An 18,159-nucleotide genomic window follows, 5' to 3' on the forward strand; every position below is an offset into this window, starting at 1 on the left:
CACACACACACACACACACACACACACACACACACACACACAGCATTTATATTTTCATATGCCTTTAACAGCTCTACATATGGGCCACTTCCGAACCTCCATGTGGCTAATGTCCCCACCCCACCCCCCATATTCCCGAGGTATTAACTAAAACCTATATTTCATCTTGGCTGCCCCAGACCCAAATGTGCAGCCCTCTCCAGCCGCGTTCCTCTGCCTTCTACACAGTGACTATGTACTCTGCCTCATACCTCTCAGGCGTGGCATCTGGTTCTGGGAAACACAGACCTAGGCCTAGTATCCTGACCTGCCAGTTTGAAGCCTGTCATGGAGTCAGCCTGTCTCAGTCCACTCAAAGCTTCTTCTTGTAGTAGTTGGAAACTAAAACAGAGACTCACAACTTCTCCCCTCAGGGCTCAGGGATCCATTCCACAGAGGAAGTAGAAAGACTAGGAGCCAGAGGTGATGGGTGGCTCCAACGAAGCAGCGTCTTCCACGAAACAGGACTGAAACACACGTGGACTCCCAGCCACTGTTGCACAAGATCTGCAGGTTCAAGTCAGACAGGTCCCGGCACTGAAGGGTAGAAAATGGACACAGGCTGCTACCCCTAACCAAGAGGCTATCTAAATATGCCAGAGGCATCTAAATAGTCCAGAGTAGAGAGGGAAAGGAGTAGACTTAGAGCATAGCCAGGAGACTGGATGTGGCCTGGGTATCTTCCAGGGAGCCCAGCAACCAGGATGCATTTTGAGATGCCTGGGTAGACTTATATCCCTTCTACCAGAGGTAGGGAAGCAACTGCCTCACAATTTCCTGAGTAATGCTAGCTTTTATCTCACAGCTAGAAATACTGTAGTCCAGTTTGAGTTCATATCTGGATATTTGGGCTGTCACTGAGTTTAGAGAGTTTCCTTGAACCTCATAAAGGGGTGGGGTTGGAAAGTGCGGTAAGAATATATTGTATGACAAAAATTTAAAATAAAAACAAGAAAACAAAAACGTGTGCTGGGCTTGGTGGCCAACACCTTTAATTAGAGCATTTAGGAGTCGGAGGCAAGTGGATATCTGAGCGTTTGAAACCAGTATGGTCTACAGAGTGAGTTCCAAGACAGCCAAGACTATGTAGAGAAATCCTGTCTCCAAACGAAACAAAACAAAACAAAATATATAGGTTCTACTTGTCTCCTACTTTTTTTTTTTTTTTTTTTTTTTTTTTAAATGTTATGAGTACACTGTAGCTGTTTTCAGACACTCCAGAAGAGGGCATAGGATTCCATTACAGATGGTAGTGAGCCACCATGTGGTGGCTAAGAATTGAACCGGACCTCTGGAAGAGAAGTCTGTGCTCTTAACTGCTGAGCCATCTCTCCAGTCCGTGTCTCCTATTTTTTTTTTCTTTCTCTTTTTTTCGGAGCTGGGGACCGAACCCAGGGCCTTCTACCACTGAGCTAAATCCCCAACCCTTGTCTCCTATTTTTTAAGTCACAGGTTGTCCCAAAGCAGAAGGGATCGTGTGCAGATGTAGTACCGGTGCAGCAGAGGTCTAGTTCCAGCACCCATAAAACTTGGCGTGGATAGTTCTGTTATCCCAAACCCGGGGAGATGGAGGCAGGAATTTGAGGCCAGTCTGAGCTACGTGCACCCTACATCAAAAAATAGGAAAGGAAACAAAAAGAAGTTAGACCAGGTTTGGTCTACCTCTCACTGGCTCTGAGCACTCACTAGCTCTGAGCAGGGGACCAATGGTCTAACTTCTCTTAAAAGGTCCTGGTCTCTGTTTGCTACTCATTTCCCAGTGGGCTCTAGGCATGCAGCCAGTGCGCAGGCGCAGCGGCTACGGACACGTCACGTGAGCGGCCCGTTGCCCTAGCGACGCGCTTCTGGATCTTCCATCGGTGCAATCGGCCGGCCCTTTCTCTTGAGACTTGCTGGATCCAGACGCAGAGATATGGCTGTGTCCGTCCGAGGCCAGTCCTTAACGGCTGGCGCCCCCGAGGGCCAGTCCGAGGCCGACAAGACCTCAGGGGAGCCTGAGAACACCTATATTCTGAGGCCCATTTTCCAGCAAAGGCGCGTAGCGGACTGGGCACAGAGGGCGATGTGGGGAGAGGGGTCGGGCCGGGCGAGGGATTGGGCGGGTTTTGGCGTTCGGACGTGGCGATTTCTCCACCACCGAACCTTGCAGTTTGCCTAGCAGGTCTTCCCGGGAACATAGACTGGCGCTGTGGAAGTGGTTGACTTCTCGGAGACTTTAGGGGGTGCGCACGCCGGACAGGAAAAATAAAAGCTGGAGACAAGCAGCTTGCAAGGAGTCCTCCTAGGGTTACTGTGTGCATACCCGTGTCAGGATACGCTTACTGCTGGCACCCGACTTATGTCTTTACAAAGCCCTTCCCAGATAGGGTCGATTGCTACCTCAGTAGGTGGTTGGCTAATGGAGGCCGGTCAGTTTAGACTGTAGGATAGATACATCACTAACTTCATCTTATAAAGAAAAAAACAGGGTGCGTGTGGTTGAGTGTTTGGGTGCACAAGTGCTACTTATGATCAGGGGACAACTTTTGGGAATTGGTTCTGTTCTGTTCTTAAACTATATGGATCCTGGAGGTTGAACTCAGGTTCAGGCTTGGATGCAAGGACCTTTTACCAGCTAAGCCATCTCACTGGGCTCAAGAGAGGATCCGCCCCCCACCCCCAGTCCCCAAAGGGGTGTACATGGTTGGTGAGTGGCAATACACATAGCTCAGTCTGTTGTGAGGGGAGTGGGGCTGGGGCGTTTGGGAAGCATGAGTTTAGTTCCTGCACCCTTTTAAAAAGTCACTGTGATCCCAGTGATGGAAATTTGATCCCAGGAATGGAGAAAGAAGACTCTAGGACTCCCTGGCTAGCCAACCTGGCCTCATCTGCAAATCCCAATGAGATACCCTGTCTCAAAATCATGGTGGAGGGCTGGAGATTCATCTCAGTGGTTAAGAGCACTGGCTACTCCTCCAGAGGACTGGGGTTCAGTTCCCAGCACCCACATGAAGATCAGATGCTGTCTTCGGTGGGCAGAGGTTGCATGTGGCACTTACTCATACATGCAAACAAAACACCCATAAACATAAAATAAGTAATCCTTAAAAAACCAAGGGAGGGGAGCTTTGACTATATGTCCATGAAGCAGTTTCTCCATGAATGTAGGAAAATGTACTGTTACCTCAGTAAATGTCCTAAGTGTATAGAATGGGATTGAGCTATATTTCTCTTGTAAACAGTGAAGAATGATGTCGGCAACAAAGGTGCCTATGAGCTCATATGCGACTCATCTGAAGAGAGGCCTAGCATCTTAGGAAAGACTGAAGGAGCATAAGCAGGGCTGGAGAGATTTGCTGTTCCTGCAGAGTACCCAGCACTGCTTCCCAACACCCGCGTGGCACTCACATTTGTAACTGCAAGGGCAGCAGGGGTTACATACACATACACATGGACATACACACACAGAAATAAGAAAAGGGAAAATCGTAAGCAGACCGGTAAGCAAGATGGCTCAGCTGGTAAGGCACTTGTTTTCAAATCTGATGGCCAGGGTTCAATCCTGAAGACCTAGGTAGTGAAAGGGAAGACTCAAGCCCACACACATGCCATGACACAAAATAAATGTTCAAAAGCTTAAGGGAGAAGTAAATAATAATATTGGGCTGGGTCAGTGCTAAGATTTCAGACTCTCAGGCATGCAGGCAAATTCTTTACCTCTGAGCTACACTCCCAGACCCTTAGATACAGTATTTTAATAAGGCCACATTTTGAACAGATCAAATTGAGACAAGATTATATGTACCTCAGATTGGTTTCGAACTTCCAGTACAGAGAAGACAAGCTTGCATTCTGCTCCTGTTGCCTACCACCCAAGCTAGGATTGGTTACAGGTTTAAGCCATTCCTATGCGTACGTGCATGCTGGAGACTGGATCCAAGACTGGAGCTTCCTTACAAGCCACTCTCTATTGACATTCCAAATGTTATCCCCGTTCCCATTCCCTCCCCCTGCCTCTGAGGGTGCTCCCCCACCTGCCTACCCATTCCTGCCTCAGCACCCTAGCATTCCCCTCACTGGGTCATGGACCCTCCACAGGACCAAGGGCCTCTCCTTCCATTGATACCAGATAAGGCCATCCTCTGCTACGTATGCGGCTGAGCCATGGGTCCCCCATGTGTACTCTTTGGTTGGTGGCTTAGTCCCTAGGTGCTCTTGTGGGGGTTGGTTGGTTGATACTGTTGTTCTTCCTATGGTGTTGCAAACCCCTTCAGCTCCTTCAGTCCTTGCCCTGACTCCTTCATTGGAGTCTCAGGAACCACTCTTAACACTGAGGCCTACAGCTCAGACTTAGAAATCTAATGAAAGCCAGACAGTGGTGGTGAATGCCTTTAATCCCAGCACTTGGGAGGCAGAGGCAGGTGGATTTGAGTTCAAGGCAAACCTGGTTTACTACTCTTGCAGAGAACCCTGCCTGTCCCATCACTCCTACCCTTCAGCATCTACATGATAGCTTACAACCACCCTATATGTAGTTCCAAGGGCTCTGTACATACCTATGGATAAAACACTTATACACATGAAATAGAAGTAAATCTTAAAAAAACAAACAAGCAAGCACAGGGACTCAGGCAATATAGACTGTAACGTAGACTGGGAGTAGTGGGCATAGTAGCTTCGTAAGAATGATTAAACTTTAGATTATTGGTAAGAATGATTATTTTGAAGGTAGAACATATAGAATTTACTCACCAACCAAACTGATTCCCAGGTGTTTAGCTTGAGGCCCTGGAAAACTGAGCTGAGAGACTCTATGAAGACACAAGCTGAATGAGGATGTCTAATTTTATGTGGGGCACTGATGATAGAGCCCAGCGCCTCAGTCTATCAGGCAAATGCTTCACCAGCTGAGCTACGTCATCCCAGGATGTTCATTGGGCTGCCTATTAGACTTGGAATGTGTTTCGGTCTGACGTTCATGAAGGCTATAGGTGTAGATGTGGGTCATGAGTTGTTTGCTTGTTTATATTACCTTTATAATGAAAATGCAAGATAAAACACAAACCGCTAAGGCTACTGATCAGCAAGGATGAAGTGTGAAGGCAAGTCAGGGCTCTGAGCTGACCTTTAGATATTCTTGGCCTTAGGTTTAGACCCTCTGTGGTTAAAGACTGCATCCATACTGTGCTCAAGGAAGAACTGACAGGTGCTGAATATTCTCCAGAAGAAATGCCTCAACTCACAAAACGTCTATCAGAAATGATTAAAGATAAGCTAAAAGGTAACATGGGCTGTAAGTAGAAATACTGTTCCCTTCAAACACCCAGCTCTACCCATTTGTTCTTGCCCACCCCCTTTTTGTTTCTTAGTTTGTTTGTTTGAGACAGTTTCTCTGTGCAGCACTGGCTGTCCTGGAACTCACTCTGTAGACCAGACTGGCCTCAAACTCAAAAATCCTCTTGCCTCTGCCTCTTGAGTGCTGGGATTAAAGGCATATACCACCCTGCCCCATCTTTAAACCCAGGATATGAACTATGTATTTTTAAAAAGACATTATTCTTCTTCAGTGTCTAGAATTCTATAATTATTTGGTGACTTTTACTTAGGTGGGATTTTGCAGATGGTGGGAAAGAGTAAAGATTTGCACTAACGCATAGAGAGCCGCTGTCCATCAAACCCAGGCATTCAGAAAGGCCTTCTTTCCCTCCAAATTATCAACTGTTTTTCTCTCCAACCTTCTGATTGTTCAGTCAGTTCAGTACCTTCCCAGGCTGTCCTAGCCCACCTCTTGCTGTGTCCTTAACTGCTTTTCTTCCTCAACCCTCCATTCTTGCCAAACTCAACCTCTACATAATACATTTTGGACTTTTGTCTGATTGTATAGCTCTGGTGGCCTAAGGCTTGCTCTGTAGACCAGGCTGGCCTGGAATTCAGAGAGATCCACCTGTCTCTGCTTCCTGAGTGATGGGATTAAAGGTGTGTGCCACAAGGCCTACTCAAAATGCTATTTTAATGTTGTCCCTATCAAGTTTTTTTTTTTTTTTTTTTTTCTTTTTTTCAGAGCTGGGGACCGAACCCAGGGCCTTGCGCTTCCTAGGCAAGCTCTACCACTGAGCCTAAATCCCCAACCCCAGAAGTTTTTTTTTTAATCTGTGCCATCCCCTTCTGAGTGTCAGGGATGGAGCTCCAGGCCTCCTGTATGCCACACAAATGTTCCAGCACAGTCACAGTCACACATCCAGCTCTGCTCCTTTTCATTTTTTCTTTCTTTTCAATTTATTTGGTAATACGACACAATTTTTATTCCTTCTAGGCCACTCTGTAAGAGTGGAGGATTTGTTCAAATAGTGTTTGCTCAAAATAGTGTTCCATTTTCATCTAATACATGAAAATGAGAGATATTCACAGTATCTTTATTATGGTAAGGCTCACACTATAAATATAAAGTTACATTTCTTCTGTAGTCTGCACTCAATGGAAAACACGGCATTATTAGCAACAGCAGTTTAAGAAGGTACACATGTCATTCATGGTAATAAGCACCAGATTACCAGGATAAATTGACACAGTTAATGAATATTGACATTTCTTTCAGGGGATTAAATTCATTACAAAAAATGACATTAGGCACATTTTTAATATCTGTGCTACTATGAAGAAAACTAGTGCTAAGCCAGCTGAAATGAGTGCGTGCTCTAGGGCCTCACAGAGTCAAGTGCAACTACAAATAACAGAGAGAGAAGCTCGCTGCTTGTTTGGGTTGTTGTTGTTGTTGTTGTTGTTGTTTGAGACAGGGTTTCTCTCTGCAGCCTTTGGTGTCCTGGAACTCACTCTGTAGACCAGGCTGGCCCTGAACTCAGATTTCTGCCTTCCTCTGCCTCCTGAGTGCTGGGATTAAAAGTGTGTCTGGATTCTTTTTTTTTTTTTTTTTAAAGATTTGTTTATTATATATAAGTACACTGTCACTGTCTTCAGACACACCAGAAGAGGACATGAGATCCCATTACAGATGGTTGTGAGCCACCATGTGTTTGCTGGGATTTGAACTCAGGACCTCTGGAAGAGCAGTCAGTGCTCTTAACCACTAAGCCATCTCTCCAGCCTGTGTCTGATTCTTTTTTTTTTTTTTTTTTTTTGGAGCTGGGAACCCGAACCCAGGGCCTTGCGCTTCCTAGGCAAGCGCCTACCACTGAGCTAAATCCCAACCCCTAGTGTCTGGATTCTTAATATCATCCACCCAGGCTGTTACTTGCCACTCATGTTTAATATCTATAAATTTATTTTTTCTTTATTTTCCCCCCAGGATAGATTGTCCGCTGCCCAGGCTAGCCTCAAACAGACTGGAGAAATTTAAAGGGAAAGTTAGGGGTTGGGATTTAGCTCAGTGATAGGCGCTTTGCCCATTCTTAAAGGCCCTGGGTTCGTCCCCAGTCTCAAAAAAAAAGAAAAAAAAAAAAAAAAAAGGAAAGTTAGGCTTTGGGTTTTACTGCAGGGTGACTTTATAGTTAGGGTTTATCTCCAGGTCTCAGAGCCCTAACCCCACCATCATATTCCTCAAGTACTTGTGGACTGAGTGCTTATGTCTCCTGTGGAAGGATGTGTGTTCACTGAGTAATTTTACTATGTACTTGAACATAGATAATAGATAACCTTCTTTTCCTTTCTAGAATTGGGATATGACCGGTATAAAATGGTGGTGCAAGTGGTGATTGGAGAACAGAGGGGTGAAGGAGTATTGTGAGTTGTTGATTTTTCTTGTCTTTGTGTTCTTGGGAGTTACTCATTGTGTGGATAGATAATTCAGTAAGCATATGTCTTTGCAAAAATGAGGATGGTTTAACAGATGCAACTGTAAACTGAAGAGGTTCTGCAGCTGAATTGTAAGGCTGGGTGGGTTCCAAGGCTTAAGTCTTAGAGTCATCTCTCAGTCACGACACTCTTACATGCTCTGGGCTTGGATGCCAGCATTGTTTAGCAGCACCTTGTCAGCAGGGCCCGACTCTGACCTCCTGACAAGCCACAGTATTTGGCTTGCAGTGTATTTTTAAAGTGGCAGTATTTCTTTTTATCCCCAGCTAGGTTTCAAATGACACTAAAGTATTAGACTTATTTAAACAAACTTTACAAGTCATTGATCTATTCTAAACATCTAACTAATCTGGCTATCCCCTAACCAAAATCCCGTGATATTTACAGTTTAGTATTGGTCTGGCACTCCAGGCTTCATATGTATTCCTTTATGTTATCTCTGAGACCTTCCTTATGGTAAATACCCTCTTACTAGGCTCCCTTCTGTCCCCTGAATGGTAGAAGTTCTACCTTATTCTCTATTCTGCTGAGCCACTGGCTGATCAGCTTATTGACAAGTCAGAGAACAAATGGGGAGCAATGTTTACACAAATCTGAAGCAGGAGAAGTATCACCATAATGACTACAATACTGTGTCAGAGTGAAACCAGGAAGCAGGATGGAAAAATCAGTGTTGGATAATCTTTATACAGTGCACAAAAACATGCCTATAAAGGTATTTTCAAATTCTACTTTTTTTCCTGAGACAGGGTCTCACTGTAGCTTAGGGTGGCCTCAAGTACATTTATGTGGCAGGGTGACCCTGACCTCTGGATCTCCTGCCTCCCATTCCCAGGTGCTGGGATTACAGGCTTTCAGGACTTTACCTGGCTTTTGCTTATTTCTGGAGCAGGGTCTCTCTATAGCCCAGGTCTCAGTAGCAACCTTCTCCAGCCTCAAAAATGTTTATTTTACTGGTCTGAGCTCCTAATCAGTTAGAGGACTGAGTTCTAGCTCAGAGTTGCCCCTTTCTTACATAGGTTTTTACAAATTACTAGGCTGGATGAAGTATTCTGTTGGGTCCTTCGTAAGATGTCTTTTCCTATTATTCAAGACCTGAGTCCTCTGAAAGACACATGCAAGTGTCTGAAGTAACATACAGTGGAGTTCCACTCCAAGAACCAGAGACTGGAAGATGTTGAGCCCTACCGATTTCAGAGAGCTGGCTGGGGTGCTGAGGTAGCTAGAGGCCCTGGGCCCTCACCTCTAGTTGCAAACAGTCACCCATGACTCACATACTTCCTGTTTTTCCAGCACACGCTGCTTTACAAACAGAATTCTTTCCAAGTACCATGAAAAGGTTTGGAAGCAAGGGCCTGTCAGAATGTAGAAAATGGACTCACTTGGGCAGGTGAATAGAGATGTAGACTGCTGACCATTCTTCATTGGCATTTTAGCATGGCTGCTCGCTGTTTCTGGGATGCAGACACAGACAACTACACTCATGATGTTTTCATGAACGTAAGTGGGAAACTCCTTTCTACCTCCTAGAGACATAAGGCCATTGTACATCAAACTACTAAAATTTGAGGATATTGTGGTATTTTTGAGACACATCTCTTAGACTTATGGATAATGTGTGCTTTTTTGGGGGGTGGGAACAATGTTTCTCTGAATAACCCTGGCTATCCTGGAACTATACACCATGCTGGCCTTGAAATCAGCAATCCACCTGTCTCTGACTCCCTAGTGCTGGGATGGAAGCCATGTGCCACCACCACCCAGCATAGGTGGTTTTATTTTAAATTTTACTGTTTTATTTGTGAAAAACTACAAACAGAATTCATAGACATTTCTACTTAAAGCAGGAAAATGATAAAGTGGCTTCTAATAACATAGTTGTGTACATGCTCACAGTGTTATAAATGATCCTTAGTCAGGTATAGGGGTGCATTCCTTTGATTTCAGCACTCAGGAGGTAAAGGCAGGTGGATCTCGGAGTTCAAGGCCAGCTTGCTCTACTGGGTGAGTTCCAGGACAGCCAGGGCTACATAGAGAACCCCTGCCTAGAAAAACAAAACCAACTAACCAAGCAAAGGAAAAGTTGAGAATGCCTTCCCTACACTTGGAGGCTGAGGCAGGAAGACATTTCAAGTTTGAAACCTTTTGTGTTACATTGCTATATTCTCCAAAAACCAAAGGGAAACAAGAAAATTGACAAGGATCTAGCAGTGTCAATTTCATTTGCCAGCCTGACCTCCTTTCTCATCAGCGCTAACGTCATGGGTCTGTTCTCTGTCTTTGTATTCTAGGACAGCTTATTCTGTGTTGTGGCAGCGTTTGGCTGTTTCTACTACTGAATCTTTGGAAAGTGACTGTGACTTCGAGGAAACCTTAACTTTTTTTTTTTCTTTATTCTTTTTTTCGGAGCTGGCGACGGAACCCAGGACCTTGCGCTTGCTAGGCAAGCGCTCTACCACTGAGCTAAATCCCCAACCCCAAACCTTAACTTTTTTATATTGTTAGATTTCCTGACCAAATAAAAAAGCTGGCACTTTGGTACCTAAAATCTGTTAAGTTTTATATGTTTAAATGGTTTGATTTTATTTTCCTATCTGTGTCCTTTCTACATTTGGAAAAAGTAGAGAAAAAGGAGGGGAAAATTCATTTTCATATTTCAGATGACTAGATACTTGGATATATTTTTTATTTATTGTTCCTTATAAGATGTAAAAAAAATCATATATAAAATAAATTGTGTCTTCACCCCTTATGTCATGAATAGTGTTTATGCTGTTACAGTTTTTTTTTTTTAAAGATTTATTTATTTATTATATATAAGTACACTGTAGCTGTTCAGACACAACAGAAGAGGGCATCAGATCTCTTTACAGATGGTTGTGAGCCACCATGTGGTTGCTGGGATTTGAACTCAGGACCTCTGGAAGAGCAGTCAGTGCTCTTAACCACTGAGCCATCTCTCCAGCCCCACTGTTACAGTTTTTAGGACTTTCATAATAGCTGCGTTTATACCAGTAAGTTATATTTGAATTTTGACCTTTCCTTATCGAGGGGCTAATTTCAAATTTTGCACCATTATAAAACCTCAAAGATGAAGTTGTGTATTATGTTCTTAGTATTGTTACTTCTGTTTCTTCCTGCCTGTCGTTGCTCATAGGATAGCTACTGGCTAGCCTATGGCTTCCACAGCTCATTAGCCTAAAGGTATTCCTTTGGGTCTGAGGAACTTCAAGTGTACGTGAAAGTGGAGCCTTAGTCTTCAGGGATTTCAGCAAGGCAGTGAGTGGCGCATGCCTTTAACCCCAGCACCCAAGAGGCAGAAGCAGGTGGATCTCTGTGAATTAGAGGCTAGCCTAGTCTATAGAGACACCCTGTTTAGAAAAACAAAAACAAAAACAAAAAACCACCACCACAAAAAGATTCCTAGGTTTCTATGTTGGCTAAACTACTATCTTTGTGATGCCCATCTTCCCCAGAGATGCCTTTCGTGTCTCTTCCAGCTATGAAGTCCTTTTTGGGACTATTTTATCTGCCATGTCCAAATACCTATTTGAACTTAAAAGTGCGTTAGATTCTAATCATTTTTTTCCTTGGAAGCACCTCAGCAGATGTACAAGTTTACCCATTCTCTTTCCTCTCAGTTATCTTCAAGTGAAAAATGCAAACAAATACATTAAAGTCCCCCTCCATATCCACCTTTCTCCTATAAAGTTACGTACCCACTTGCCTCACAGCTACAAAACTGCACAGGGTGTGGTGGCTAAAGACCGAATTCTGGAGGCTGAGGCAGGAGGACCACTGCAAATTCAAAGCCAGCATGGGACAAATAGTAAGTTCCAGGCCAGTATGGGCAACAGAAAAGGCCATGTTTAATAGTTATTTTTAATTCCCCTCAAAAAGCTACCGCGACTATCACCACCACCCCTCAAAAAGGCTGGAGAGAGAGTTCCTCGGTTAAGAGGTAAGAACACTTACTGTTCAATTAAGACTAGAGTTCAAGTCCCAGCACCCAGGTATTCACAAAGGCGCGTTAACTCCAGCTACAAGATATGTCACCCTGTTTATGGCATCCGTGGACACACATAAATAAAATCTTTTTTTTTTTCTTTTTTTTTTCGGAGCTGGGGACCGAACCCAGGGCCTTGTGCTTGCTAGGCATGTGCTCTACCACTGAGCTAAATCCCCAACCCCCATAAATAAAATCTTAAAAGTGGGGGGAAAAAAAACCTCCACAAAACAAAGTCCACCCCCCCTCGACAGTTCACCGTAGGAAGTTCGTTCTTTAGACCACACCCTCGCCGGTGCATTTGTGCCCTGGTCTCTACTCCTGCTCGACTACTTCCCCGGTCGATTTCTAGGGATCATTTTCTGGTGAGTCAACCTAGGTCAAAATAACTGGAAGAAAGAGGGTGATCTCAGACCCGAGTTCTCCTGACGTGGCTAGCGGGCTCGAACGCTTCGGTGAAGTCGGACTTAGGAGCCAGCCCTGTGGAGAGTGCGAGGGGCGACCGGCGCAGGGAACGCAGGGAGACCACAGGCCGAGCGCGCGCCGGGGCCGCAGGAGGTGCTACACATCCGGAATTCCGGGGCGGCTGACCCCGCGCCAGTGCTTCAGCTCCGTCACTCCACACGGCCGGCCCTGCTGGAAGCGGAACTACTCTGTCAGGTTGTGGTTTTCAGGAATGCGGAGGTGGAATTGACAAGAGGGAGGGCGGTAGGCGGGACTTCCGGTCCGCAGTCCGGTCAGATGTTTCCCGGGCGTCTCCCCGCAACCTATTTGACTTCGCTAGTCGGTGACGCGGCGCGGGGAAGGAATCCGAGGGGACCGGAGCTTAGAGGAGTTGAGGTAATGAAACCCGGGGTAGCGGACGCTTGCGAGGACAAAGGCTGGCTGGGACGGTCAGGGGGCTGTGACTGAAGAGTGGGTCAGTGACAGCTAGGGAAGTGTGAAGCAGGAGGCTACTGTGACTGAGGTACAATGACAGCCCAGAGGACTGTGACCCAAGGGTGGCCGCTTGTGAGGGGTCTGCGACCCCCGGAGCAGTAAATGCGAGGGACTCTGACCTCGGAGAGCACGAGGCAGAGGCTGCGACGGGACCATGACCGAGTAAGTATGCAGCAGTAACTACCCCGGGAATGACTGATCATGGATAGTGACTGAGGGGATTGACCCGAGGGACCATGAAGCAGCGGCTGCGAGGGCGCGCTCACCAACAAGCAGTGACTTTGAGGGCTGACTTGGAGAAGAATGTAAGATCAGGAATTGGGGGTGGTGCTCTGAAGTTGTGTTTGTACAAAGTGTGAGTGAATGAGTGAGTGGGTGACCCGGCATAGGTCTTCAGTAGAAGCCGCACTGGTGTGAGACTTACCGGGCAAGAGTTTGAATTTTACGGGCAAACTTCCGTGGGTGAGAAACTTAATTCACCGCTGAGTTAGTTTCTTCATTAGTAAGTGGGAAGTTCAGATTCGGATTGTGTCTCCCAACTATGAGTCCCAGTTTACTGTTGGGTTGTGAAGATGGTTTAGTTGGACGGCAACTGAATAATTAGACAACTGGTGCAGAGTAGAAATTCCCACTGTGTTCCCATAGTAAGGATTTATGAAATGGGTTTCAGGTGTGTTTGCAGTGAGGTTGTAAAGTTAGTTTCCTACATCTTACATGGTATGCGGTGAAATGTAGATAAAGTTTGAAAACTGGGTGTGGTGATACACAGCTAGAATTCAGACACCCAGGAGACTGAGAACAGGTATTTTGAGTTGGGCTTAAAATTTTGGTGGGCCTAAGTTGTTTTGTTTTTGTTTCTTTGCTTTTGCTTTTGGGTTTGTTTGTTTTCAATCAAGGTTTCTCTATGTAGCCCTGGTTGTCCTGGAAAACTCACTCTCTAGACCAGGCTAGCTTTGGACTCAGGACTCAGAGATCTGTTTGGCATTGGTACAGGATCTCACGATGTTCCTCCACTGGTCTGGAACCATCTAGACCAGGGTGACCTTGAACTCACAGAGATCCCATGCCCTCTGCCTCAAGAGTACTGGGAGTCTAGCTTTTTTTTTTTTTTCCTGTTGTTGCTTTTTTTAGTTTGAGAAGCCGTGAATTGGATTATTTCTGAGTTTTTCTTTCTGTGATGATTCTATGATTAAGGAACTGCAGGGAAGGAAGTATGGAGATGAGGAACTGGGACCTGTGCAGGGCACAGGCTCCAAGAGATGGCCTCAACTGGCGAAAGCTATTTGAACATGAGTGAGATGGCTAGTTAGGATTGAGGACTAAAACACAGCCTTTGTTGGGAGAGCCTAAAGCTATATTGAGACAGGGATGGTGATAGAGAAGCAGTGAGGATATAGGAGTTTGTAGTGGAGAAACTGCCAGGAATAGGCATTGAGGAAGGAGAAACTTTGAGGATAGGAAAAAAAAGTTTGAGAGCAGAACTGAAAACACACAAAACAGTTTGGTAAGAATAAAATAGAAGTAGGGAGAGATAGGATCTTCATATTCAATCTTTATGTTTGGAGAGTGTACAAGTAAATAGAATTGCTATTAAGATGGCATTGGGCCAGGTATGGTACCAAATGTCTTTTATTCCAGCACTTGGGTGGTACAGATAGGGAGATTTCTGAGTTAAGGCCAGCCTCATCTACATATGGAGCACCAGGACAGCCAGGATTACATAGAGAGACTATGTAAAGTAAAAAAAAAAAAAAAAAAAAAAAAAAAGATGCTGGGCCCTGGCCCAGTAGGAACTCACTTTAATCTCAGCACTTGAGAGCAAAGACAGGAGGATCCCTGTGAGTTTGAGGCCAGCCTCCTCCCCATCATAAGTTTCAGAACAGCCAGGAGAGTCAGTCTCAAAACAGCCGTGGTTGTGTATAGCCTATCATTTGGGAAGTTGAGGCAGGAGGATGGTGAATCCTAGGTTAGCCTGGGCTGTATTTTAACTTTACCACACATTGTATTAATCTGGTTACCTACCTAGCCACCCTTCTCACTGTGCACTTTGCAGTAGGGAAAGAAGACTCAGAAAGATTCTTAAGTGGAAATCACTTCGGGTTTGGAGGAATATTCTGGCCTTACTAATTACATCTTTTTATGGACTTGACATATAGACTTGACATACATTCTACATAACCAGGAAGAACTGGAGAGAATATGTTTCAACTTCACTTCTCTAGAGAATTGGTTCGTTTTGCTTTTTACTTATGCGTTGTTTGTTTTTGTTTTTAATTTGTTTGTAAACGATGGCTGATTTGCAGATTTCCTTCGAAACAAGCTAGCAAAATGGCTAGGTCTGATGGTACAGTCCTGTACATTCAGCAACTGGGTGGTAGAGGTAGGAGGATCAGAAGTTCAATGTCAGGCTGGAGAGATTGCTCAGTGGTTAAGAGCATTGACTGCTCTTCCAGAGGTCCTGAGTTCAAATCCCAGCAACCACATGGTGACTCACAACCATCTGTAATAAAATCCGATGCCCTCTTCTGGAGTGTCTAAAGACAGCTACAATGTGCTCATATAATAAATAAATAGATCTAAAAGTATGTTTATAAAAAGAGAAGTTCCTCGGCTGCATAGAGAGTTCAAGGCCAGCCTTAGTGAAAACCACTGTGGTGACTTGATTGAAAGGGAATGATCTCTCTTTGTATAAACACAGACTTTGTTTTTCCTGGGGACCTCCTCATAAGGAACATGGTCTCTCTGGGTGGAGCCTTTGATCCTGAAGTTCCAGGCTGCTCCCCCTGATGTTAACACGAGCTCACTCTGATTAGGGTAAGGAGTATTTCTTTTCTTCTCCAACATAATATTTTTATTTATTCTTTGGGAGTTTCACACAATGATCCCCATCACATTCACATTCTAGTCTGCCCAGTCCAACTGCTACCCTTGTGACCTCCCTGAAAAAAGGACAGAAAAAAAGGTCAGCTTTGTGTTGCCTGTCGACTTACTGGAGCAGGTCACACTACCAGTGGGGTCATTTCTTACCCTTATTTTAGGTTTAGATTTCCTAAGTAATTGAATTATTGTTGTGGTTTGAAATACAGTTTCTAGGTAGGTGTACAGCAGGGCATTCTCCCACCCCAGCCCCCCCTTCTGGTTAACTGTCACAACCACAAGTTGAAAACCATGTTAGTTTGAGGCTTTCTTTGTTTGAACTAGGATGAGTGCCAGTGAACTAGGGAAACCCTCTCCTTCTGGTCTGCAAGGCTGTTATATCACATTCACAGTTGTTTACAAACCGCTCTTTACATGAGGGCTGCTAAAAATAGTGACATGGGTTTTGCTCCATACTTGAGAAATGAGTATATGACTCTTAAGAAAGGAGTGGGTTTGGTTTGGATTGGAGAGCTACCTTGGATGTGATTACTTGCTTACTTTTTGGTCACAGAAAAGGGTTCTTTTTTGGGGTATTAGCCTCATGAAGTCTATTTTCAGAGAAATGTTTTCTCTTTTCTTTTTAATTCCTGAGTGCAGGGATTAAAAGTGTACACCACCACTACCCATCATGTTTTCCTCTCTTTCTCTCTCTTTCTTTCTTTCTCTTTCTTTCAAGATATATATATATATATATATATATATATATATATATATATATTGTTGCTATCTTCAGACACACCAGAAGAGGGCATCGGATCCCAATACAGATGTTTGTGAGCCACCATGTGGTTGCTGGGAATTGAACTCAGGACCTCTGGAAGAGCATTCAGTGCCATTAATCACTGAGCCAGCTCTCTAGCCCCAGAGTTATAGTTCTTACAGTAAAGACCTTCTTCCTCATTTTGGGTTCGTCCCATCTTCCCTTAAACTTCAAAAGACTTTGCAGAAGCAGTAATGCTGATGCAGAAAGGCCTGAGTGACAGTAGATGACATGATTGATGCCCAGAGTGTTGGGTGTACTCCTTGGAATTCACAAAACTTACTAAGGTCCAGCATGGCGGACACAGGTAAAGGTTCCACATACAGAATAAGTTTACAGAAGCATGAACAGACTGCAGAGGGGAGCTCCATCTCTCATGTTCTGCAGATAGTTCCCTCTGGTAATCAGTCTAATTGTTGGAGGTTGGAAGGGAATGTGTAGTTTCAGTTTGGAACTAATGAGGCTGTCACACACTTCTGGAACCATTTCCCTTTTTGCCCTGAGGTGCTTGCTAAGTCTAATAGCAGTAAGTGTAATTGAAGGGTTGGGTGAGAGTCCCTCAAACTATACTTATTAGGAGCCTTTCATCTTGAAGACACAACCATGTGCTTGCCTGAACTAAGGTTTTGTCTCCTTCAGGACATTCATCTTGAAAGAGTGCTTGGTAAGACAAGTCCAGTGGACAAAAATAGTTCAGTAGATGACGGTGTTGTCACGAAACCCGATGACCTGAGTTCCATCTGTGGAACCCACATTGGAAGTAGAGAAGGAGAGAACCAACTCCAGCAAATTGTCCTCTGACCTCCTCACATGTGCAGTGGTACACGCACACTGATACACATGCTCACACACTTGCATGTGCACACACAATGTTAAAAAAAAAACTTCTAAAACTTAAAAAACTTTAAAAATTAAATAAAGATAAAAACACTTGAGGAAGAAGGTTCTTCCTTAATATCTCCTCTCTGCTGCCCCACCCCCTCATACACATTTGTACATCTCTAGCTGAGTCCGTGTGTCCAAGAAGGCATGTACTGAACAGTGAAGAACAAGGCTGTCAGTGTGTACTGGGAGGTGGGCCAGCAGAAGCGCTGCCAAGTCTTGTGCTTCTGAATAGAGATAGACAGCAGGCACAGATACTGCACTGTGAGTCTTGAGAGCACTTGGGAGACACTACTGCAGCTAGTAGACTGGGTGGGAGGAGGTGGCATTGATGTCCACGTTTAGAATGTGTGACTGAGAAGGTGACAGGCAGGGAAGGCATAGGTCACTGTTGTCCCCTGTATCATTGCTTGTTACTGCTGTTTGGGAAATTTTTTCTGAAGGATAAAGCACCAAGAAGGAGAAAAGAAATGTTTGCCTTCATGGATCTAAGGAGAGAGTTCTATGTTGTATGCAACTTATTTCCTTCCTGACTCTTCCCTGTTGAATGAACTAAGAACTGGATATTCCCTGAGTACTAGTGGTCATTACTATATACAGCATTATGACTTATGAGTCATATTTTTATTTTTTGCAAGTGGTAAAGAACAAATCACTATTAGCTGACTTAGACAAAAGGGGAATGTATTGGTTGTCATAATAAATAGTTCTGGGTGGCTTCTCCCCATCAAGTCCTCTTTATCTATGCTGACTTCCTAGTCTTTCCTCCCAGTTATATAAGATGGACACCAAACAGGTCCCAGAGTGTTTCTTAAAGTCACACTCC

At 44.6% G+C, this 18,159-nt stretch overlaps 2 protein-coding genes across 4 annotated transcripts in view; both read left to right on the forward strand.

The window, feature by feature from the left end:
- Positions 1–1,865: 1,865 nt before the first annotated feature.
- Positions 1,866–10,375, forward strand: Tctex1d2 (Tctex1 domain containing 2). Of its 2 annotated transcripts, XM_032900110.1 has the most exons (5): positions 1,866–2,073; positions 5,166–5,299; positions 7,686–7,755; positions 9,264–9,327; positions 10,119–10,375. In XM_032900110.1, exons 1-5 carry the CDS (start codon positions 1,952–1,954, stop codon positions 10,164–10,166), a joined length of 438 nt encoding a protein of 145 aa, XP_032756001.1. In that variant the 5' UTR covers positions 1,866–1,951; the 3' UTR covers positions 10,167–10,375. The 2 variants fall into 2 exon arrangements, with proteins under 2 accessions (XP_032756001.1, XP_032756002.1); XM_032900111.1 differs by lacking the exons at positions 7,686–7,755; positions 10,119–10,375 and having other exon boundaries at positions 9,264–9,325.
- Positions 10,376–12,361: 1,986 nt separating this feature from the next.
- Pcyt1a (phosphate cytidylyltransferase 1, choline, alpha) overlaps positions 12,362–18,159 on the forward strand; it is a 41,588-nt gene continuing 35,790 nt past the window's right edge. The window contains exon 1 of one of the 2 annotated variants that reach the window (XM_032900112.1): positions 12,362–12,673. The gene's annotated coding sequence lies outside the window, so the exon portion shown is untranslated. Of the gene's footprint in view, positions 12,674–12,695; positions 12,935–18,159 lie in introns of those variants that run through there. The other variant, XM_032900113.1, reaches the window with a different exon arrangement.

This window comes from Rattus rattus, chromosome 4 (assembly GCF_011064425.1).
Source record: "Rattus rattus isolate New Zealand chromosome 4, Rrattus_CSIRO_v1, whole genome shotgun sequence".
Taxonomy (NCBI): domain Eukaryota; kingdom Metazoa; phylum Chordata; class Mammalia; order Rodentia; family Muridae; genus Rattus; species Rattus rattus.

Bases quoted from the DNA above. Each gene is read 5' to 3' on its own strand.
- Tctex1d2 (XM_032900110.1), top strand. From the start codon at position 1,952: ATGGCTGTGTCCGTCCGAGGCCAGTCCTTAACGGCTGGCGCCCCCGAG. The intron at 7,756-9,263 runs GTGAGTTGTTGA...TTGGCATTTTAG, and splicing joins CAGAGGGGTGAAGGAGTATT to CATGGCTGCTCGCTGTTTCT. The intron at 9,328-10,118 runs GTAAGTGGGAAA...TTTGTATTCTAG, and splicing joins CTCATGATGTTTTCATGAAC to GACAGCTTATTCTGTGTTGT.